Source organism: Mesitornis unicolor, unplaced genomic scaffold, assembly GCF_000695765.1.
Source record: "Mesitornis unicolor isolate BGI_N332 unplaced genomic scaffold, ASM69576v1 scaffold19379, whole genome shotgun sequence".
NCBI classification, from domain to species: Eukaryota; Metazoa; Chordata; class Aves; order Mesitornithiformes; family Mesitornithidae; genus Mesitornis; species Mesitornis unicolor.
Genome location: NW_010208188.1, coordinates 16,897 through 42,422, shown reverse-complemented (window position 1 = coordinate 42,422; position 25,526 = coordinate 16,897). Strand labels below are relative to the sequence as shown.

General features: G+C 37.5%; 1 protein-coding gene across 1 annotated transcript in view; it reads left to right on the top strand.

The window, feature by feature from the left end:
- Positions 1-24,703, top strand: part of CNGB3 (cyclic nucleotide gated channel beta 3) — a gene marked incomplete at its 5' end in the record, with an annotated part of 32,378 nt that extends 7,675 nt beyond the window's left edge. Inside the window, 10 exon segments of the mRNA XM_010192414.1 lie at positions 1,439-1,561; positions 8,702-8,843; positions 10,802-10,961; positions 11,336-11,433; positions 12,467-12,550; positions 14,642-14,760; positions 19,205-19,351; positions 23,129-23,375; positions 23,525-23,585; positions 24,483-24,703. Of these exon segments, the coding sequence (XP_010190716.1) occupies positions 1,439-1,561; positions 8,702-8,843; positions 10,802-10,961; positions 11,336-11,433; positions 12,467-12,550; positions 14,642-14,760; positions 19,205-19,351; positions 23,129-23,375; positions 23,525-23,585; positions 24,483-24,703 (1,402 nt within the window).
- Between the last annotated feature and the right edge of the window lie 823 nt (positions 24,704-25,526).

The window sequence follows — 25,526 nt, the reverse complement described above, 5'->3', positions numbered from 1 at the left end:
TGCTGCTAAGACCTAGTGAACCCATCTACTATGTCATCATTATTGCCATCTACTGTCAGTGTCATCAGCCTTAGTTTATCCTGTGCAACTACTACATTGGCAGATTTTTTGGTCCCACTTTTGGGGCATGTATTGTTCTTGTGTCCTGTGTCAGCAGAAATAAGAATCTGTTGTTTACCGTTTTATTCTGTTTCAAAGATTATTGCACTTACATTGTAGACTTGGTATTTATACATTGCAAATGGGATGTTTTATGAGATTTAGAAAGTAGTTGATTCAAAAAGGAGTTTAAAACATCATCTCTTTCATAGTTTCACGAACCTGCAAAATAAAACAAAACTTAGAAGTTTCAAAATTCTGCTATTTTTGAGATGCTGACCTCCACAAAGCTTATTCTTATGTTGCCCTCTCCTTTCATTTATTTAAACTTTTTTGTAATGTTGATTGCACACCAACATTTAAACAGAGAAGTCGCATTCATTTGTCAATATCCTAGAGAAGAAGAGTACACATAGGTAAATTGCTTAATGGCATGGAAAGGCAAAAGAAGGCACCTGAAGAACCAGTAAAAAAGTGCATAATACAAAAACAACTACAGAGATATTATCTCCCATTAACTTAGTTTATGGACCTAACTTAGAACTTACTAAATCTTCATAAAACCATGCACTCAGTTACTATGCACTGCAAAATGCATTGCATTCTTGCTGTAGCACTATGGGCCAGCCTCCCTGTGTATAGGCAAGTCCTGTACTTTTCCTGCTTATTTGTCCCCTGCCTGTATGAATATTTCCATGGACAGTTAAATCCAGGAGATCTTTCTTTTGATTCCCGTACTCTGAACAGAGGATATACAATGAGATCATTAGTGTATTAAACAGAAAGCTCCATGGTGCTTAAGTAGCTCATCATTGGTGTTCTTCAAAGAACTGGCCATAAGCATAAGAACGGATATTAGGAATGATATAACCCCAGCTGTAGCCAGTAAATCATACTGTGTAATGGATCTACTGCAGGCTTCCTAGCACAGCTCTTTTAAAGCAGTTCATTTCTTACCTCAGACATTTCTTGGCTCTGATTCACAAGTTTAGAGCCTATCCTGAACAGAGTTTGCAAACACATTAACCCTCTAGCCTCATTAATATGGCTTCAAATTTCTGTAAATATCCAGTTAAAGAAGTGGATTATAAAGTTCTCAGGGAGCCATAATTTAAAAATTACCCTGTGTCAAATATTCTAGGAAAGATATTTATTTGACCTTGGACAAATGCAAGAGACAGATAACTGCCAGCTTTTTTTTTTCACTGAGTCAATACAGGTGGGGACCTACTTAGTGGATGCTTAATATAAACATTTTCGATCCAAACAAGCAATTGGTTCCATATGACAAGGAAGGAAAATTGTACGTTGTTTTACAGGAATCTGTTGACTTTTATAGGGTCATTCGAACAACTGGATACTTGCTGTTCATGTTGCACATTAATGCATGCCTGTATTACTGGGCTTCAGACTATGAAGGACTTGGCAGCACTAGATGGGTGTACGATGGCAATGGAAACATGTAAGTCCTTTTCTCTTGTAAGAGATTTTTGTCGATTTTGCTCCTTCCTTACATCCCCCCCTCTCTCCCACACCTTTGTTTACAGGTTATGCCCTTACTTTGCAAGTGCTCGGATAGCAAACTTTTCGCACCATGTCTGCTGATTAGTTTCATTACTAACACGTATTTGGAGGGCAGGTGCAGTGTAAAATCAGTTAACCACTTTCAGCTTTTATAGGTTTATGAGTCAGTGCTAAGCACTAACTTAATTAAACATTTAGAAGGCAACGAGAGTCATAAATTAAACTTACTGATTGCATATGCACATGGGAACTGTTAGGATTGCTATGCAATCCCTCAACTGAATCAGAGGCACAATTTATTTTTTTTCTGCTACACAGCATTGTGTGCAACATTTTAGTCCCTCTAAATACCATGGTGATTGTTCTGAAAAAATCCCACCCACTTTCTCTGATCTTTTGCGAAGGACATGCTTATACATGTGGCAGAGTGGAAGAAATGGATATTGGCTCACTTTTTCACTAACTCCTTGTGACAGCAATAGGCTGGGTGACAGATAAGAGGCATTCATTAAGATGATGAAGAGGAAGCAAGAGAAAATAGCAAAGTCATAAGATACAAAAATATATCTAGTAAGTTCAGATGTATGAGCATTCATTTCTTTTAAAGGCCATGATATAGGTAAAGCCACAGAAGCTCAATTTGTTCATTAATTACAGTATTTGCAAAAACGTATGTAATATCCTATTGCTATCATAAATCACCCTTTAAACAACTTTTGACAGTTCTCTTGTAGGCATGCTCCTCTTGCTTGTAATTTTGTCAGACTTCTTGAGTTTGGTGTGGAGTCACTATCTTGAAGGGTAAGAAACTAGCCTCTGAGGGTAAAACACACTTTGTGTAAAGCTGCATTTTTTTTAATAATTAAGACTATTTCTCAAGAAAAAAGGCATGGCTGAAGTTTCCTCACACCACACTGAAATCACATGGGATTTAGGGCAGAATATTTTTATAAACAATAATAATAATAAATTGATAATTCAAAACCTGCATTAAACGGAGATGCTGAAATAAAATGCATGTTAGAATATACCCATGCAAGCCTCATTAAGCCATTAATCTAATTCATTTTGACATCAGTTGGTGAATGTCTGACTTCATTCTTTTGCCTGCATGTAACTCATACTGGATTATACAGTTTCATTTACATGGAACCCCCAAAGTTATCCTATGCTGAGCTGCATTTCATAAAGTATTACTTGGTATCTCACTAACTGCAAATGCCTTCTGTATGGGATAGTCATTACCTCAGAGAATCAGGCATCACTCATTATTTGATTGTCAAATATTTGGGGATTTTTGACAGAGAGGCATTATGTGAACATTAGTTACTATTAGAGAAGCAATGTGAATTTAAGCATATCAAACAAGATGCTTCAAGATATATTTGTCTCCTTGGAAAGCAGGAATTAAGAATGATTCAGAAAAAATCTGTCACAAAAACTGACCAGATTTGCAGTATATATTATGGCACAGCAATGCAGATGTAATTTCCTTTTACTTAGCAGTCAACATTTGAAAAAAAATATGCCATTAGTCTTGTATAGAATGAAAATAGATTCAGAAAGAAGATAAGACAAATATAGCTTCTTAGCTAATTTTAAAAAATTACAGTAAGCAGTTTGACAAATAAATAAAAATTCTAATGGTCTCAGATTACACTGATCTGAAGCAAACGATCTGGCACTGACTTAGTGTCATGAATGTTTTATGTAGAATCCCTGCTGTGTCTATAAAATGTTGTTAGTTATGGCCAAAACCAGTTCTTAAAAATGTCAGCACTTCTAGGATCATTTTTTTTCCTTTCCAGGCTAAAAAGAACACACAGACAAGAGTTTCCATTGCAAATTTGATTATATATATGTTCCTGAGCTGACATACTAACTGGAGAACTTCAATTTATAACTAACAGCTATACACAGCACTCAAACCACAAACAAAACTATCAAAGTAGCTATGGTGTCAAATTTCTGCTACCCATTTTTTTTACAGCTCACGTCCAAACTCTGAAGTGTTAGTGCCAGTCCAAGAAGATTTGAGCTCTTTTGCATGGCAGTCTTCAATCAAAGTCTTTGGCCTGAAGTGCAAAAGGCAGTCAACTTTAGCCCCCTGCAATGCACCCAAATTAGCCATACAAGATGTTCCCAGCATTAAAACTGCACTCATAAGCTAGATATAGTTAGTATCTGCCCTTTGTCTCTCCTAAAGCAGAAGGTTAGCATGCAACACCATAGTGTAGAGGCTATATAACCGTGGCAGCAGGATACTGAAAAGGTCTCTTAATTATAGCTAGGAGAACAATTTGAACTATAGGTGTTTATTTACAATCTAATTTAACTTCTTCAGTAAGAGATCAGGCTCCCTAATCCCTCAGAAAGGTGGACAAATCCTGTAGAAAAAGATTCAAGGCAGGAACTTAATGCTGTTGTTCTGAATTGTCCCATGGAAGTATCTGTGCCTCTCATTGCTGTCCATAAGGGAAAATAAAACTAAGGACCTGAAATTCTCATGCAAATCCCCCAGGTCAGCATTACATTTAGGCAAAACAAGTCATTCCACTTAGCTTATGGTATATTTCTTCTGTTTTTAAGCCATCCACAAGTAGTCTGCAAAATTCTCTGGCATATTCAAAAATTAAGACACTTATTTGCATCCTGATTACATTTTCCGTAGCTTGCTGCCTTTCTGCTCTGGGCACAGACTTAGTGGATATCTGGAAGTCCCAGAAAATGGTCACTGTATGTGTCTACGACTACTCTACTTCTTTGGTATGCATTGCCCAATGCGCAGTAAGACTGGCATATCTTAAAAGGTGTCTCATAGGTATCAGCTATACATTGCACCTGCAGTAGGCTGGGTGGGTCACACTCACAGCACTTGCTATACAGAGGCAGTTTTGTGCCTCCAGACAACCTCTGAATGTACAACCCAACTCATTGGTATGTGAGACCTCATGCTTTCAGACCCGCTACTTGCAGCTGTACTTTTTAGACAAAAGATCTGCAGTTTACACCATTCTGTCTGAGATCATCATAGCCAGAGCCACCTGATTAATAAGTCACTCAGGAAAAAGAGGTAACTAGAAGGAGGTCATTAGAGTACCAGTTGTAAAGTACACTTTACTCTTCTTAAACCCATGCTAGCTGTAATCCGAGAGGAATTAAATGTGAGGGGGATCTTATTAACGCTTTTAAATATCTAAAGGGTCTTTGTCAGGAGGATGGAATCAGATTCCTCGGTTGCACCCAGTAACAGGACAAGGGCAATGATCACAAACTGGAACACAGGAGGGTCAACCTAAACATAAGGGAAAACATCTTTACTGTGAGGGTAACAGAGCACTGGAACAGGCTGCCCAGAGAGGTTGTAGAGTTCCAGATAATTTCTCTCAGGACATTTAAAACCTCCCTGGACATGATCCTGTGTGACATAGTCCAGGTGATACTGCTCTAGCAGGGGGATTGGACTAGATGATCTTCAGAGGTCCCTTCCAACCCCTACCATGCTGTGATTCTGTGATATCCCTGAAACAATGTTTCTCTGGGCTGAAGTGAATGTGTGAATACCACTCTAAAACCTAATAGCCACATGCACAAAGATTTGATTTACCTGTCCTAACTAAAACTATGTATGTAGTTTAGCATATTCTGAAATGGACTTTTATGAAGAAAGATATTTCTATTGACATAATATTATAAGGTATCTTATTTGCACAGTTTCTGAATGTTTTCATACCTAGGACTTATTTTAGGGAAAAATCTAGTAGCCTGATTGCCTGAAGGATAAACATATTGTCTCTGTTGTGCAGAGGTAAAATCCCTTTCTTGTCTCATGCTGTTTCCTTCAACAGCAGACTAGTAAGGCATATGTTGAACAATGATGGTTTCCAGACACTAGCTAGTAGGAAGCAGAGCTGCTAATGCTCTTGAAATAGGAGTCTATTTTTTCTGGCTTTCCTTAAACAGAATTTACAATCTCATTTCTTCCTTTCTTAGGGAATAAAACTGTTTTATATTTCAACTGTATAACTTTCAGATTAAAATAAAAACAATAAATGCATAAATGGAGAAAATATAAAACCTGTGCCTAAGAGATAGTGATTATTATGTGACTTTACCGGTAGAAACTTTCTTTTGAAGTAAAATTACAGAGGGATATACTGTATTAACTACACCTTCAGAAAGGGGTGAGCAGTTCTGAAAAAAACTCTTACATTTTGGATATGCAACACTGCAAAGAAGAATATGACCCCTAAATTCCTTTGAGGAGCTGCTTTCATTCTTGTAGACATTTCCAGAATGAAGATTACTTTTTCTGTCATGGTGGAATTAGCAAGCTTGGAATCCAAGGCAATTGCAGGTGAAGGAGTTGGTTAATTGCTTTTGTTTCCTACAGTAACAAGCACAGAAGTAATGTTTATTTCTTTACTTTTATATTCATAAATTACACAGAATCACAGAATGTTAGGGATTGGAAGGAACCTCAGAAGATCATCTAGTCCAATCCCCCTGCCGGAGCAGGAACACCTAGATGAGGTTACACAGGAAGGCGTCCAGGCGGGTTTTGAATGTCTCCAGAGAAGGAGACTCCACAACCTCTCTGGGCAGTCTGTTCCAGTGCTCTGTTACCCTCACTGAGAAGAAGTTTCTTCTCAAATTTAAGTGGAACCTCCTGTGTTCCAGCTTGTGTCCATTACCCCTTGTTCTATTTTATTAAATTACACATGTTCCAAGCACTACCGCATTCGCAGTTATGGCAAATGAATATGATATTAACATGTTTTATATTAAAATTCCCCTCAGACAAACTAGAGACATCATTTTATGCTTAGATCTCCAATTCTTCCAAAACAGATCTTAGGCTATTTCTTACCACTTATTTATGCTACAGAAGTCTAAGAGACAGCTGCCACTTATGCACAGTTTGCTGGAAGTGTGCATGGGTGATGATTTTTTTTTTCCCCAAGTGAAAATATTATAGTGATGTAATCCAGCTGTTCATTTTTCACCACTAACAAGGAAAAAATATATGATGGCAGATATGCCAATTTTTTACTTAAAAGGCATACTTAAGGACTCTGAATGAAAACAGACATTTCTGGCTGTTAAAATCTAAAACTAGAAAACTATGGTAAAAGTGATCATTGTTACTGCATTTTGTTAATCTGCAACCAAGATAAAAGTTACTTTGCAATTAAAAGCAAAAAATGATTGTTTAATAAGGCCTGATGCTTTAGGTGAAAGACTTTAAAACATTTTGAGAGGTTTAAATACAAACCCTCGTTGAAATTAGTTGCAATTTTATTTTCTCATATTTGCAAAAAACTGACCCTCCAATTGTACTGTTACATGGATCATTTATTAATATGAGTGGAGTTCATATCTTAATGAGGGATGTTTAAAAGTGGAGGCCACCAAATCAAAATGTGCACCTGAAGTCTGCAAACAGATCAGGTGGCCTCAGATTCAGGGCAGACATGAGAAGATGAATGCAAGACTGTCTATTTCAAAACAGACATCTCCAAAAGTATTTCTTCTGGTTTTGGTGTCTTTTTTTTTAATTTCAAACTCAATAAAATTCAACAAATAGAAGTAATCTTCACTGCTTCAGAAGCAATAGTCATGGATGGAATAACAGAAAATCTCATTGCACAATTAAGGAAAATGAACTTCCACTCCTAATCATTAGTGAAGCTGTAGTCCAATTGTATAGAGACTTAGGAATTAAAATTCTAATTAATAGAGGGCCTTTAAAAATATTCCTATTTGTTAGCTCAGAAAAGAAGGAAATGATAGCATGTTCACAACAGTGATTTGAACTAATTAATCTCTGCTGCACTGTTTGAGGGTTGATGTGTTACTGGTGGTGCCATATTCTAGTACAAAATTTAAAACAGAAGCTTAGACATGCCAAAGTATTTTATATGTATAAAAAAGAGAGCTAGTATGACCATCCTCAAAAAAATAAAAAAAAAATAATTTTGTCCAGGTCCTTTGTTGTTTTCATAAACTTGTGTCATCATACTAATAGAAATATGCCACTTGAATGCAACAGGCTGTCATGCACAAGGCTGTGCAAAGAAGGCTATACCAACAGAATAAAACAGTGATCGGCCAAACAGCTTACAATTCAGGTATAAGAAGTGAGATACAGCAGACGGATACAATGAAAGCATCCATAAAAGCCACACATTGAAGCAGAGTCTTAGTGACTGATCATTTCTCACTGCTGTGTTTGCCTTCTAGACTAACAGAGTTCTGAGAAAAGTCTTGAAGGGTGTTAACAAGGTGGTTTTGTAGCCATTGATGGACTGCTCTTCCCAGGCATGAGGGAAAGCAGTGAAGGCGGCAAAATAGTGTTTGTCAAGGTGATAGAAGGGGTAGTGGAGGCCAGCCACTGGGAGAAGTTAATGCAGAAGTCAACCTTTCTGTGTAAAGTGAAGTGGTTTGGAGAAAATAGATTAACACACAGCTGGCAGAAACATATAACTTCTGTTTGACATAGCCCAGTAGGGTTATAAGCCAATGAAGGGTACTCAGAAGCAGAGTGGGAAGAAAATAAGTGTGGTTAAAGGGATAGGAAAATGAATGGTCATGAGAAGGACAACACTGCATTTGTCATGCCCATCATAAGGCTTCACACTGGGGTCATCAAGTGAAGCCATGGAAGAGTCCTTCAGATGCAGATGCATCTAGCATGCTATAGATAAACTCTGGGAAGTCCCTGACACTTTTACACTGCTTTTAACACCATAACATCTTCACAGGCAGCATTCTAACACTGTAATGCCCACCTTGGCAATTTATTACAGAAGTCATCTGTAGTGCTGCACAGAGTTACTGAAGAAGAGTAACCTCTGTGTTTCCCATATATGCTTATTTTGCTGTCAGTGAGAACATTCAGCTCAATATGATTTACATAACTGAATCATTTGTGAAATAATAAACCCTTTTTAAAAAAATGCTGAGGTCTTTTGGACTGAAAAGCATCACTGAAAGGCCCAACTCAGGTGGGTATACGCTTAATTTCAACCACATAAGTACCTACTTCCAGTAACAAAAATGCTGTCTATATCCACAGGTATCTGAGATGTTACTACTGGGCAGTTCGTACTTTGATCACCATCGGCGGCCTTCCAGAACCACAAACTCTCTTTGAGATAGTTTTTCAACTGCTGAATTATTTCTTGGGCGTTTTTGTCTTCTCCAGCTTAATTGGTCAGGTACATCAAAACACAATAACTAGATACATTTAAATGACTGTAATGTAGCAATAATATACTTCATTTAATGGACTTCAGTTCTGGGAGAAAAGCTTATCTTCCATCTGAATGTCCCTCTACTTAACTGCCATCTGTACTTATTCTTCTGACAAATACGTGTGTTTAATCCACACCCAGTTTTGTAGCCCTTTTGCACACAAGCTGATTTAAAGACAAAACTCTGCAGGACATGGACAATTCTTGAAACTATGTGTAATTTCTTTCTTCTTCCTCACAGCCAAGGAGAGAGGTCCTTAACATTCACATTACATTGTTGAATCTGATAAAAAAAATTGTAATTGCAGGTTTGATATTAATATGTACAAATTATTGACTAAGTCAAACTCAATACTACTGCCATGGAATACTGTTAATGGAAATCCCATGATTTTTGTCTGCGCTCTTCCATAAATTACGATATATTTGTTAACCCTAAAATCAACTGTTTTCTATTTCACTTGGTTATTGTTTGGCAGAAGGAAAAAAAAAGCCAATAGCACAGCAAATCAGTTATATTTCTAAATTAATTTATCTGAAATAATTCTGGCTTGAAAATATTAAACTTGGGTTTTGTATCCATAGGTTTTAAAATACCTTACCTACAGAAAAACAAATGCCATGGTTCCTATGTGAGACTATGTCTTATCAGAGTCCTGTAGAAATCATTCCAGACCTTTTGATTTGTACATACTTGCTATTGGAAGAATTGTTTTGAAAAATAATATATGTAATATATAAATAATCTTTATTTTGAAAAATAAAGATGAAAACTGAAATGTAATTATTTCAAATATAGGATTTGAAAAATTCAAACAATGAAAAATTGCATATCTATTGCTGTTTAGAAGTGCAAGAAAAGATAACCATCATGAAACAGACTCTCGCCTATAGGATTTAAAATTTGTCCATAAACAAAAATTACCAAAAGTAAAACAAAGTATTTAATATAAAATATTTCTTCTGGAAAATTATTGAATTTAAGTATATTGTATTTAACGTCAGAGTTTGTGTATTTAGAATTTTTTCCTAAATTAATATAACTGTCAATGAAAACACCATTCCCCAAGAAGATTCTGCAGATTAATTTTTCTGACCGGTATAGTAATTTACAGACTCAAACCTTAAATCTTAACATACAAACACCTTCATAGTGGTTTGTTATAGTTCATGTTTACAAAGGACTCTTAAAATTACTGGGTTATTCCTGGTTTAGCACATTTGCCTAAGAATTGCTATTCCTACTGCAATCAATTGCCTCCCTGTAATAAAAAGCAAAATTCAGCCCACTGGCACACTCACCTTGACTTGACCACCACAATACGAAGCCATTCTACCAAAAGCATGTCTATATAGTTATGCTTTTGAAGAAGGAATATCTATGAACATTAATGCATCCACTTTCTAAACACTAAATTACATTTGTGTTGGAATGATAAATAATGTTCCTGCATTAAAATCTTCAAGGTCACCTTTCAGCTTGAAGTACATTTTAAGACTTATCTAGATTCTCTTAACTATTTAAACTGTGGTGGGATCTTAATTCTAGTGGTGGTAGGTGATATTATTAGAGAAATTTAGTCCAGTTTGCTCTACTTATGACTTGCATTGCACACAAAATGCAGAGTAGCTTTATTATGGATTTTTAAGAAAAGTATTATCTATATTTTTCATCCATGTCCACAAATATGAGACAGAAGAATAAGCTAAAACCCACAAATTATTCCTTTAAAAATCATAAATACAGACTTTCCAATACAATTAGATTAAATCTGTAATGCTTCTGAAAAAGCAGATGAAGCATCTATTCAAAACATGCAGCTGACTGTATAATTAATCAGTGATTTTGCAAAAAAAAAGTGTTTTATTCTTTTTATATATTGTTGACGAGACATTCAAATCAAGACTGTTTTTGCTTGCAGATGAGAGATGTAATTGGAGCAGCTACAGCAGGGCAGAACTACTACCGTTCTTGTATGGACAACACTGTCTCCTATATGAACACTTATTCTATTCCAAAACTGGTCCAAAATCGTGTTCGAACCTGGTATGAATACACATGGGATTCTCAGGGAATGCTGGGTAAGGCTTTCCAACTCCACCTACATAGTGTGTTCAAGTGAGAGTGGTTGTATAGCCACAGATATTGGGTGAAATTCACATTTCTCCTTCTCAGAATTGTATGTGAGAAGTAAGAAGAGGGTATGCAATTTACTTTAGAAAAGAAAAAAACTCCAAAGCAATATGATGTTTACTACTTCAGAAATTCTAGTAATTTATATTTATATTTATATAAGACTCTGGTTATAACTTTAGGCAGGATATGTAACTTAAACAACAATATCTTAGTAAAAACATATTAGAAGCTTCCTTATTTGAACTCCTAAGTTCTTTTTCTGTACAATGGTAATTTTTATGGATGTTCTTTTATTCTTCTTTTATGTTTTCTTTTACAGATGAATCGGAATTACTGGAGCAGATGCCAACCAAAATGCAACTAGCCATTGCAATTGATGTGAATTTTGCCATTGTCAATAAAGTTGACTTATTCAAAGTAAGTAGTTTTACAGGATAATGCAGAAATGTATGGTATTCCTGAGACATCTTAAGAACATGCTTGTTAATATGCAAGGCAAAATAGGTCTATGAAATATTTCAGTCAAAGACAACATGTCAGGGCAAAGCCAAGTGCTTGCCTTTGAATTTATTGTGTCAAAGCAGAGATCAAAAAAAAGCAAATGACATTAAGACACAGTCCTGTTTTATCAACATATTAAAGCTGATGTTATGGTCAGACTGTAAATGATTTCAGCATATAACTAAACTGAAGAGTCAGACATAAAAGAATGTCATTTTTGATACAGTCCACCTTGTTGTATACTGCCTAGTGCTGCCTGAGAGATCGCGGATGCTATGTCTTCTGGCAACATAACTTTGATATAGTGAATGCTGCTTTTTAGTAGCTTTTTGTGCAAAGGAGCTTTCTCTTTGTTATCATGATAGTTTACCAGAGATACAATTTAAATATGGTAATTAAGATTGGATTTCTGACAACAAAACCAAGGACACACTGCATTTTTAGAATTAGTCTCAACATACAGTAACCTTAACACTAATTTGTTTGTTAGCCTGATTGCAAAAATATCATGATATCTCTATATAAACATTAGATATCTACATGGTATCTGCCACATTTGTTGAAGATATGGAATTCATAGATTCACACCAACATTTGACATGACCTGGTGTGGTTATTTTTTCCCCTGGGTCATTTAAAATAATCCTATAAGAGACCCATAAAGCTGTGAACATCACACTAACTGAGCTTCCACAGCAAATTTAGGTGTACAGAAGCTTACCCTGTAAAAAATGAAGAGATGTTCAACCCAAAGGGGGCTTTATAAGTGTATGAAATGGCAATTCTTTCAGTCTTTCCTCTGCTCTAAAAGTTGATCTTTCAGTTTTGAGTTTGAATTCCATTTATGAATCCCTGAATCATTCATGTGGTGTTGGGTTTTGCTGCTCAATGTAAGCAACAATAATCACTTGTTTTATAATAGAGCAATCAATTCTAACTATTTCAACAGGGATGTGATACCCAGATGATATATGACATGCTGCTAAGGTTGAAATCCATTGTGTATTTACCTGGTGACTTTGTCTGCAAAAAGGTGAGCATTGTTGTCTCTTTTGAAGAATAATTATGTTATGTATGTTAGAGAAAGAGTTCAGATGTCGGTCAACAGTGTCCTTTAGATAAAATTAATCCTGAGTGAATTAGATAGAGTAAAAGTAATTAAGGTACTATGTGTAATAAAAACAAATCTGCTCTCAAGTTTCAACCTAGAACAAGACAATATGGATTTTATTACTTATATTATCAAACATAAAATTATAGTAATATGGGAAAGTACTTAAAGTAAATATGGCTTATCTAATGATACATCATTAAGTTTTAATATTTGAAATGGAGCAAGCTTATTTTTTATACATATATGCATACAAATCTAGCCTAGAGATCTCAGTCTATGATGCTTTGCATGTGCTTTATTTTTGTATTCAAAAACTCTTACATGGAATTATCTAAGAGTGTAGAAAAGACACTGCAACCCATACCGCTCCTTACAGGATGATCTGATCTTGCTCTGCCTTCACTCACAGCTTTAAGCCATCTCCAGACTTCCAGCTGAATGCTGTCACACTGTCCCGTAGCTAAGAAGCCTATTTTCTCTTACCATTTTAGCTCAAACATGGCCTTATATTAACACAGGTAGATCACTCAGCCTCTCACCAAGTGAGATCAAGTCTCTTTTCAGAAGGCACATAAACATAGCATTAGATATAATTAAAGCATGGGGAGGGTGAAGTATCAGTACTGTTACTGCTGTGGCAATTGACCCACAGTTGATACCACACGCAGATGTGACCATCAGAATCCCTTGTTTTTAGCTTTTCTGGTCCAGCATGTTCACTAAGGTCCTGCTCCCTCCAAGAGTTAAAACACATGGTCCTCTTCCTCAGTGCTGAGTTAGTCCCACTGACTCCACAATGTAGGAAGTTAAACATTTGTGAATGCACCGAAGGATCAAGTGTGTCCCTTCAAAGACCAATACCAGAATTACTGTTGGCTAGGAAGGGTGGAAAAGTAGTTTGCTGTGATAGCTTGTACAATGCACAGCATGAAAGGATCTGTGTCTGAGACTCTAACACAACAAAGATTATAAATGACTAACATTAAAAATCTTGATATTGCAGTCATATGCAAACAGTTCTCAACAAGGATGGATCATGAGAAATGTAGAAGTATCAATATATTCTAGCTTGACTCAGAGCTAAAAGACCCCTCACTTGTATAGATCTACTTAGTGGTCTACAACCACAGAAATCTTATTAATGCTGTAACATGTAGTAGGGAATCAACAAACCCTGTGGAACGTACCTCTACTTTGGATGCATGTTGGCCTTTACTTTACCAAGCAGGCTCCAACTTGCAGGCTTGGAGGTACAAGTGAAGGGATAGAAAGTGCAAGCCTGCCTTTGTTGCTGTTGCCTTTTCACTTTTAAAATGAACTTGCTTCCTTGCCTCAATTACTTCAGCTGAGTGGAAAAATATTTATTTGCCTGTCTTACTGAGATGTGAAGACTCTTATGGTCATGTTTATGAGGTCCATTATATTATTCGTTTGCCTGTTTTTTATTGTATATACTGATGTCATGCTTTGAATCCTAGTAGAGCATGTGGAGGATAATAAATAAACAGACTAATAGTCTCTTAAACCATCCAGTGATTTCCATAAGAGTAGACAAAGTTTTAAAATATTGTGTATTCTTATTTTTCTTTGAAATTAGTTAGGTGATGATTAGAAATAATAGTGTTAAAACTGAAGCTTTTCAGACCAGGAAGCATAGGCTTTTTTGCACTCTTCTGTTATTAAATACACTGCTCAAGTACTTCAGTTTCTACCAGAACAGTTGATGGAACTGTCTGCTACAATCCAGATTACGTAGTATTTTTCCAAGCTGGCCAAGATAGTCTTACTCTTGTTCAAATATCATCCCATTTTACAACTGTATCTGCCGGAGTCAGTTCTTGCGCTTGTGCTCAGTGCTAGGAAAAGTAATGCAAATATTTATTTCTCCATAATACCAGTAAACCTGGGTATAAGAAAGGAGAAAGATATTTAAAGAAGAGTTTGTTATTCTAACAAAAAAACCTCACTGCCCTGCTAAAACATGAGATCTTTATGTGTTTGCGTTCCCAGGGAGAGATTGGCAGAGAGATGTATATCATCAAACAGGGTGAAGTTCAAGTCCTTGGAGGCCCTGATGGTACAAAAGTCTTGGTTACACTAAGAGCAGGAGCTGTATTTGGAGAGATCAGGTAGGTCCACCTCCATTTTCAACACTTTCATTAGAACTGATCAAATAATCCTTGGTTTTTACCTTCTCTGTGGTGAGCATGCCAGCTGCCATGGGGGAGGCAAGGAAGTTGGTAGGATCAACCAAGACAACACTGAGCAAGGTCAGTGAAGGAAAACGTAAGGGAAGCATCTTGGTCAATCCGGCAAGATTTGAAACCAGCATTTTGGGCTATGTACACAGGGATATACATATGGATTTCTCCTTCAGTATTTAAAAAATTCAACACATTTTCCTGTTCTGAGTCTGCCATACAGCAAGAGCAAATACTTTTTATTGCCTGTATAGTGAGACTAGTTGCTCTTTCAGAGCAGATGGTAAAAATGATAATTAATTTCCAACAAAGGAAATAAAAAGTCCAAAATAGCAAATAAGGCTGGTCCATTTAGGAGCTGAAGTAGGGATTAAGTTGCCAAAAATCAGGCATTCACATTTGAAAATGTATATGTTTACAAGCATACAAAACAAGAAAAAGGCTGACAGAACAGATTTTTTTATTCTGAATTTACCTGGAGGAGAAAATATTTCTCAGGTGGCTACAAATGTTTTTCATATTCTTCACACGATTGCCATGCAAAATCCATTAACTCTTATGTGCCATGTTCCCCAGTTAGCCGAACAAGTACTAGATTTTAGGCACTGCATCCCCTACTGAGGTTGGCCTGAGGAAAAGAAATAAAACTCATGTGCTGCTGCATGTGATAAACTGGATCCTTGACTTCTTCCAGCTGCCTTCCTGTTATTGCTAATCCTCTTGCTGGTAGCTTTAATCTGCCTTTTGAAAAGCCATAACCAGCTCTGTGCCAGGTTTACGTTTGTCTTCTTGTGTCTCCCTTTGTGATAGGGGAAATATCCCCATCTATCTAATGTTCTTACAGAACTTGCTTAGACCTCAAGTGGAAAACATCTGAGATAACCCATAGATACAGACCTTTTTCACTGCTTGGGAAAGTTAAATTATATCAGTTCTTTGAGAGAAGGTTATTTGAAAGGTATTTCTCTGTGTGACAATATAACACCTGAGCAAAATCTCAAAACAAAATGGTGTATTGCAACTGATGTGGAAGGGCTGAGAATGCACTGGCTTTCAGCAGGGGCCGAGTACTGAAAAGAGAAAAGAAAAAGCTACAGCAGCCCGGATATGTAACACGTACATAGCTTTCAGTTATCTCTTAGTCTTGAATTTGGAGCAAGGACTTTACTTTTTGAACTGAGAAATGATAATGATTGGTTTTAAAACAAGGATTTTCAAACTTTTTATATAAAGACAGGTGAGGATTTGTTTTCATGTGAGAGCTACACAACAGCCTTTAAAGATTCATTTCCCAATACATGTTACTCTTCATGTAATTGCCAATATGGCCAGTAAAAATCTCAGGAAAGCCCTAACCCTACATTCCTAGTCTGGTTTTATTCATAATTGACCTACTGTGGTAGCATACCCATTCAGACACACATCATTTGCATATAAATGTCAAGCAGAGGATAAACTTCAGGAGAAACTACACAGCAACCGGCAGACATCTGTAAAACTGAGGAAGAGCAAAGACACGAAGCACTAAGTGTAACAGTAGAGATTTATCCTCTTCCATGTGGCGAAGTGTTAGAAAGTAATGAGTTTGTATAGTGACTCTATATAAGTTTTGTCAAGGTCTTCTGAATACCGCATAGCAGAAACAAATTAAAAATAATATTCTTTAATGGATGAAATCCTGCTTCATTTAGCACATCCAAGTTTCCCCCTCAGTATTCATAGCGTGGTTATCGTCTGTTATGAGACTGTTTTCCTTCTGATTTCTGGTTCAAGATTTGTTTAGAGAAATACGTCAGTTTTCCAAGTGGTTTAACTACATGATTTATAACACAATTCCTATTTAATCTCATACTGTTTAAAATGCATGTAAATTATGCTTAAAATGTCTCTGAGGGCAAAGGAGTTGAAGAGAACAAAAAAACACTTATTTCAAAAACTTTCCCTGAATTATACTAGAAGGCCAACACAAGACTAATGCTCAAAGTAATCTTTTGCCAATTTCATCCTTGAAAATTATTACAGAAACAGATTAAGTAATAGGAGTTGCCTTCCAATTAACATCTTACCCTCATTACTACATTCTGCATAGATAATATCAGTTTGGGGAAGCAAAATAAACTCAGACTCAGAGGCAAACAGATTGCTGCCTTAATGAGAGCCTGTCTGCACAGACAATTGAGAAAGAGAGAAATTCAGCTATAACACAACAGTTCATTAGCCCAGAGAAATTTACACTTTAAGCCAGATGTCCTCATTCATTCATTTACTATGATTCACTATTTCTTATCACAAAATGGTAATTTTGGAAAAATTAAAACATTGCTCCATTCTCAGCCTTTCAACTGTTCTGTAACTTTAACTTTTATTGAAAAAAAAATCCAAAACTAAAGGGACTACTTAGCTTTGTGAAAGATTACATTTTCCACTTTGGCCCAGGATTTCCTGCAGAGTGGCAGCTGCTGCTTTTCAATGACCTCTGCCCTTTGGTGTCTGACATCCTGTTCAGAAGCAAGACCCAGACCTATTTCCCTTTCCTGACTTACCAGTTCTCCCCATATGCACATAGATGTCGAGCTGAGCCACCACAACCCTGCACGTCCAGCTGATATGCACACTATTCCCTGGGTCAATTTGCTAATTTCAATGGACAGCAGCTTCCTACAGATATTAAAAAAACCAAAAACAAATAGATAAGCTGAGTTATCACCTTGACAACTCTAGACCTCTAAATTAAATTTCATAAGAATTCAGAAGTTATCATCTCATACTAATATTACAGCATTTCAGGCTAACAACTGGACTAAAAATATATAAGGTAAAAAGCATAAATTTCCCTATTAATATAGATATTACAGTGTCAAGAACCACTGCAAGGCAAATGTAATTTTAAAAAATTTGGTCTATCATGTAACTCTTACCACGCTAGCCAAAACAAATTCAATCATGAAGGCCGTAATGCTGTCCTTAGTCATTCTGTTCGAGCAAGGACTGCCTTACTTGTAAAATTCACCTCACATCATCGCCATAATGAAAATGCTGATCTCTTTAGTCCCAGTCTGCGTCAGTGAAATGAGCTTTCTGGTAGGAAAGCCTGAAAATGATTGTTCAATGGCTTGTTGAGAAGTGATTCATCAGAACTCAAAAGCTATTTGCAATTTTCTTTAGATGCTTTTCTTATTGTGCAAATAGCTTTATTCTATCTGAGGAATTGTAAAGAATTGTTTAAAAAGAAGATGGTACACTATTTTCAGCTTGAGTTCATATATTGATTGCTATCTTGGGTTGCAGAAAAATAGTTTGTGTTTGTGTGTTTGTAAAAATAGCCTTGTACAGTCAGTTGCAGAGGTTTCATACTATCCTTTATGAATCAAATATATTATCTGTGTGAGCTAATATTTATAAATATATTCTATAAATATATTTAATCTTAAAACAAATATTTATATATGATTAATATTTCAGATAAGTATTAATTTATGTTTTATGGGGTCCAGACCAACCTTTATTAATAACTTTTAAACTTAGAGTTTACTAAATATTCTCTAAAAATATTAACTCACTGGGAAACATTTAAGGGACAAATTTTTAGGGTAGATCTCCCTGAATACAGTGATAAAGCAATTTTAGTACTAAGAGCAAAATGCAGCTTCTCCTGCTTATCACCCCAGCTGCAAAGTGAAATATCTTAAATTCATTTTCTTAAGGCAAGATACACAATTTAATTTTTAGTTGTACAACATCTAATTTTTCTGTGGATACCTTTTCTATGGCCAACTGCTGCTTGCTAAACTGGTCTAATGCCTTACTTTCAGAACAAAATATCCTTCTTTTTCTGGCAGACACATTTGTAACTGTCAGCTTGAAAGACCTTTCTAATCCATATCATTCAACTTGCCAGCATTCAAATGTGAGATGTGGTATGTGAGAAAACTGAAAACCAGAGTCCCACAGAAATTATTCACTCAGGAAAATTAAAATTCTTGGAGAATCATTCATTCATTGTAAATAACTCTTTCAATAATAATGGACTTGTGCTGCTCTGCTTCTGATGTACATAATTTTCAACAATAAAACTGAGGAAATGCCAAGTTCACGTGAGGATTAAAACAAACGCAGTCCTTGCAGCGGGTATCTCTTGGAAGAAATGCCTCTATCTAGCAAGACCTTTCACAGTCCTTAGCACCGACATAGTCCTGACCAGTAGTGACAATTTGTGTTCCTGAGGCAAGAAGGGATTTCTAACCCAAACTGCAAAGGGCTTTTACAGAACATCAGGCAGAACAGTTGGGTACATAAACGAGCTTTACAATGACTTTAGTGGAGAACCACCAGCGAGCAATGATGTGACTGATGATGTTTATTTTCATTCCAGCCTATTAGCTGCAGGTGGAGGAAATCGAAGGACTGCCAACGTGGTGGCTCATGGTTTTGCCAACCTCTTCATTCTGGACAAGAAAACACTCAATGAAATCTTAGTGCACTATCCTGACTCAGAAAAACTTCTCATGAAGAAAGCAAAGTATGTCCTAAAAACAGTGTTTAAATCACATTATTTAGAATGGACAGTTGTGGCTTCTAGACAAATGTGCGTTCCTTTCTTCGAAGAGTAACAGATGTAAACGCATTTGTATTTAGAGGACAGATTTGCCTGGTAGTATTTAGTGGAAGCCATGGACTTGGCAGGCATTCCAAGGCTGTGGAAATGGGATAAGTAGACTGAAGTCCTGAATGTAGTTGCCTTCTCCACTGTATTTAAGGTAACAAAACAAATTGGAGCTAGAGATGCATATCAGGACTCCTTATACAGTCAGGAAAGAAAGTGCAGGACAGTTGTCAGTTAAGGAGTAGGTTTTAAAAAATGTAACCAAACACCTGCAATTTAATTCTACAGAGATACACTTCAATGCACCCCCAGAGTTGTATGCATTTCCAAAATCTTAAGCAGCAGCTAGGAATGAATTTAAAGTAAGGCCCAACAAGATGGAAGTACACAGATTTGAGAGGTGTGCATTTTGTTTAAAAGGATTCTGAAATGGGATTTCAAACAAAAACTGCTTTGGCTGTAGCTTGCTAGGATCACCACTTCCTCAGTTTCCAAAGGTCAAAATATTGTCAGATTTTGTCTTAAAATTATGATAAAATTAGTACTTTACAACCTTGTAAAAGGTCCAAATACATGAAACAGTTTGTTATTAGTAGTATATTTCAGCACTTTTATTGTATATGTGCATCTGCAGCCCAGAAGGCCAACTGCATCCTGGGCTGCATCAAAAGAAATGTGGCCAGCAGGGCAAGGGAGGTGATTCTGCCCCTCTACTCTGCTTTGGTGAGACTTCACCTGGAGTACTGTGTCCAGCTTTGGAGTCTCCAACACAAAAAGGACATTGAAGTGCTGGAGTGGGTCCAGAGGAGGGCCACAAAGATGATCAAAGGGCTGGAGCACCTCTCCTATGAAGACATAGAGAATTGGGATTGTTCAGCTTGGAGAAAAGAAGGCTCCAGGGAGACCTTGTAGCGACCTTCCAATACCCGAAAGGTGCCTATCAGAAATCTGAGGAAGAGCTGTTCACTAGGGCATGCAGCAATAGGAAAAAGTTTTTCATTATGAGGTTGATAGATCACTGGAAGAGGTTGCCCAGAGAGGTGGTGAAGGTCTCATCCCTGGAGATATTCAAGATCAGGCTTGATGGGGCTCTGAACAATCTGATCTAGTAACATTGTCCCTGCTTACTGCAGGGGGGCTGGACCAGATGATCTTTAAAGGTCCCTTCCAACCCAATACATTCTATGATTCTATGATTAAATTCTGCTTCCTTCAGATAGCCTCCAGATGGATAATAATCATTCAACCTTCATATCTGTACTACCATGTGGGCCCAAAGCTCTCTCTAGATATCAGCCTAGATACAGGATATTCTGTTTAATTCTTAAAATATTAATAATTATTATATAATTGTAAAGCACCTGCCCTGTGCTCAAGGCCATATATTCTGCTCACCTGTCTAGGAATCCACTAATTCTTCCCAAACTCCTGTGCATTATGTATGGTCAGACACACCTCCAGAAAAACTAGGCATTAACTGGAGATTTGTGCACTGTTTGGATAAACAGTGCCGTTATGTCCAGTTTTGGAAACAAGTTACCAATCTGCCCTGGAAGGTTTACATTTGAGTTCCCTGTAGGATTGTACCAGCCATCCCACACCTTTAAAGGATTCCTTGAAATAAACTCAAAGGAGAAGTTTGTTCTATGATCAACTTTCTGAAAGTCACTGCATGGTCTTTACATAATAAACCCAAGCAAGGTGCTGAAGTGCACTTCAATTCATGACAATAAAACTTAAAAAATAAAAAAAGCCAAATCTTCACTTCTGAAATTCCCAAAGTTACAAAGTACAAGACGCTGGAGAAAATTATATTATTATGGGATTTACTGTACTTCAGACTGCAAGTATAGTCCTTGTTCATAAAAAGTCTTAAGTCAGGGCTTTAGCAAGGATAGCAAAGTTGCCTTAAGAACTGTACAGTAACCTAATAGAGATTGAAAGCTTGGAAACCCTCTGCTTTTCACTGGTTCCATCTATCCTGGAACAGTCAGGGGTAACATTACCCTCCTCGTTCATTATCACTTCTTGCCGTTATGGTTGCAAATCAGTACAGCTAGGGAAGGGTGTAAAAATCTAGTCTGCCACACGATTTGCAGTATTTTTCACATATTTAGGGCATCTTCTACTGAAGAAGACCAAAAATAAGTACTAGTGTATAACTTGGCCTATGAGAGATGAGCCATGCTGAGTTAGTTTGGTAAACTGTTACTTTCACAACTAGTAGCAGGACTCCAAATTGAGAACTAAATGCTCTCTGAATTGCACCTAGAAGGCCAAGTAAGAGACTTTCACCTCAGATATGAGGAGTCCAATCCCCCTTCACACTAATTCCCACTTTATAAAGCTCTCATCTGCTTTGCAACTCCTTAATTTGAGCCTGTACTTGTTTATTTTTCACGATATAGGTGAGCAATTGGCTGCTCCTGGCTTGGACAAGCGCAGTCTTCGCTGGGTAAAAAAGTGACTGGATGGCTGGGCCTAAAGAGTTGTGAATGGAGTTAAACCCAGTTGGTGGCTGGTCCCAAGCAGTGCTCCCCAGGGCTCATTTCTGTTTAATATCTTCATCAATGATCTGGACGAGGGGATTGAGTGCTCCCTCACTAAGCCTGCAGATGACACCAAACTGGGTGGAAGTGCTGATCTGCTTCAGGGTAGAAAGGCTCTACAGAGGGATCTGAACAGGCTGAATCAATGGGCTGAGGCCAATTGTATGAGCTTTAACAAGGCCAAGCTTTAGGTCCTGCACTTGGGTCACAACCCCATGCAACTCTACAGGCTTGGGGAAGAGTGGCTGGAAAGATACTTGGCAGAGAGAGACTTGGGGGTGTTGGTTGACAGCTGACTGCACATGAGTCAGCTGTGTGCACAGGTAGCCAAGAAGGCCAAGAGAATCCCAGCTTATGTCAGAAATAGTGTGGCCAGCAGGAGTAGGGACGTGATTGTGCCCCTGTACTCGACCCTGGTGAGGCTGCACCTCAAATACTGTGTTCAGTTTTGGGCCCCTCACTACAAGAAAGACATTGAGCTGCTGGAGACTGTTCAGAGAAGGGCAATGAAGCTGGTGAGGGGTCTGGAGCACAAGTCTTTTGAGGAGTGGCTGAGGTAACTGGGGTTATGTAGCCTGGAGAAAAGGAAGCTCAGGGGGCACCCTATCACCCTCTACAACTACCTGAAAGAAGGTTGTAGCAAGGTGTCAGTCTCTTTTCCCAAGTAACAAGCAATAGTACAAGAGGAAATGGTCTCAAGTTGTGCCAGAGGAGGCTTAGATTGGATATGAGGAAAAAATTATTCACTGAAAGGGCTGTCAAGCATTGAAACAGGCTGTCCAAGAAAGCAGGGGTCATCATCCCTGGAGGTATTTAAAAGACAGAGATGTGGCACTTAGGGACATGGTTTAGTGGTGGAGTTGGCAGCGCTAGGTTAACAGTTGGACTCCATGGTCTTAAAGGTCTTTTCCAACCTAAACCATTCTATGATTCTAACTCCAAATAAGAACAGCAGCCTCCAGCTCTTCCAAAGCTCAGAGTAAAACCCTTACCCTTTTCAGCTTTCCTTTTGCCACTGGACCTGGGACAAAATTTGCTGGAAAGTTTGCCAGATTTTCAACCATGAATGTGACATTTTAGCTTTGCAAGGTCTTTGCTCAGTTTCACAGCACTTCTGCATGTTCTCATTCCTTCCTGTCTCCAGGGTGCTGCTGAAGGAGAAGGGGAAACCTGCTCCAGTGCAACAACCACGGGGCTTGGCCAGCCTGTTTGGGCAGAAACAGGATACTCCAAAATTGTTTAAAGCGATGCTTGGAGGTAAAGGACGAGAAGGACTTGCCAAGCTGCTGCAGCTGAAGAGAGAAGGATACGCTAAGGTAATGCCACAGAAAATAGAGCAGATAATTCCAGGTGCTGAAGAGGGCAACAGGAAAGATACTAGGAGGTCCTGAGTAAACAGAATAGATGAAAAAGTAGCTTTAATGCAGTCAACTGCAAAAAATCCCAGTAGCTGAGATATAATCACTGCACCTAATCTCTGTAAAGACTAATTCTAAAACTTGGCTCAAATCTTCCCGGACCTGGACCCTATGCAAAGGAGAGAAAACAAAAGCAAAGAGAAAGCAAGGAAAAAAGCAAGCAAACAAAAATCCTTGAAGAAAGCAGGGATAAAATAGACTTTACAAAGACCCTAAGGGCATCTGATCCAATTTTATCTAAACAGTATTAAATACAGAAATATCCTAACACAGTAATCTGATCCAGCTGGTTCAAGCACACAGTGAACTTTCCAATCCTAAGTCAGATCTCTGGTTGTCACAAACCCTGTAGACTAATTTAAAGTTTAGCCAACACAGCTAAAACTGATTAAATCTCTAATACATCACACTTATGAAAAAACTGTTATTTTAGTTGATGAAAAATAATTCCCACATTATACTGTTCTGGGAAATGTTAATGTTAATACAAACCTGCTCAGTTCTACATATTTACCCAAAGGTGGCAGAATTCTTTTCAGTCTTTATAGCTGAACTAGCAGTGTTTAATTTATTTTTTTAAGTTAAAGAACTTTGCTTACACAAATCACTACAACACTGTGATTAGAGCAGAAACATTGTTCAATTGAATGTGTATTTGTGAACTTAACAGCAAATAGGGCTTGCCCAAGGGACTTAGGAAATATGTCAAGATTTGTGTAACACCTTTTCTTTTAATAAATATATATATGTTTCTTTTAGTTTAGGTACATAAAGGCAGGCAAGACCTAAGAAAATGTTGTGTGCTCAAAAATTTCATCCTGCTATATTAATAAGAATCAGATACTATCACTATCCACAAGTTTTTCCTAGGTTTTATGTTGACACTGATTCTAAAATTGCATTTTTCATTTAGAAATTGATTTTCAGCACCAAAATACAAATTTGTATATGTTGCATTAATCACAGCATCCATGCTGTGTCTTTCCACTGCATATACAGAATAGAACTACCTCCTAATTTTCTTCTGCAGTATTGGAAAACGTTTAACTTCTTCTTTCTAGGGAGCTCAAGCAGAAGCAGAGAATAAGCCTGAAGAAGAGGAGAAGAAACCTGTGGAGCCCACAGCCTCATCTGCACCCCCTGCACAAAAGGAAGAGCCGAATGCAGACGCTAAGCCTAAACCACCTGCAGTTATGCAGAGGGCAACTAGTAACGAGTCTCTGATCATTAGTATGTCTCCATCCCCCAAAGCAGAAGAAGGAGAGATCCTTAAAGTTGAAATTAAGGAGAAAAAGAACTAGATGGTGTGTTTGGCTGTGGTTCGATCTATTATCTTGCTGAATTCAGAGAACTAGTGCGACTTTGGCTTTGGGTACAAAAGACTGAAAGTAGTGACTATTCGAGTGAAAAATCTACCCAAGCCCCTCTTCTCTTCCTTCTTTCCTGAGATAACTGGACATATTATTTATTTACTTACCTCTTAATCTTGAGCCTGGAGAACTTCTGGTGTGACAGGAATTAGAGCTCAGACTGTATTTCAGGATCCCTTGTTTCTTGTTTGATCCATGCTCTCCCTGACCTCTTACTCTGTCTTGTTCCTGCTTCTCCTCTTTCCTCTCCTGTTTATCCTCACTTTCTTATTGCTGTTCCTGTTGCTCAGTTTGCTCCTAGTTTTTGTATGCATTATACTCTATTTTCTTTTCTGGTTTCCCATAGTTCTCCTTTTTCTTATTACTGCTCTACTGCTGCTGAGATTACTGATGTTTCTCTCGATCCTTCTCTCACCTTCCCTTCTGCTTCTAAACAGAGACCTGCTTTTGTGATCAGTGCAGAAAGCTGTGATGCTGCATGTCAAGAGGTTTTAGCTCGGGACAGAGGGCTGCAAAACAAAATCACTGTCAAATGATAACATCACAAAATACACAACAGGGAAGCAGACTGCAGAATTACTGCTAGCATTTTGGAAGCACGAGCATCTGCTCCAGTTGTCTTTGGTGAATAAACATGGCAAAGACAGATATCTCCCCTCACCCTAAAGGGGTCACCTTTAACTTTGGTCTGCTGATTTACATGTTTGGTCGTCCCAAGGTGTTGGGCATTAATAATGCTCTCTGAAGAGCAAGC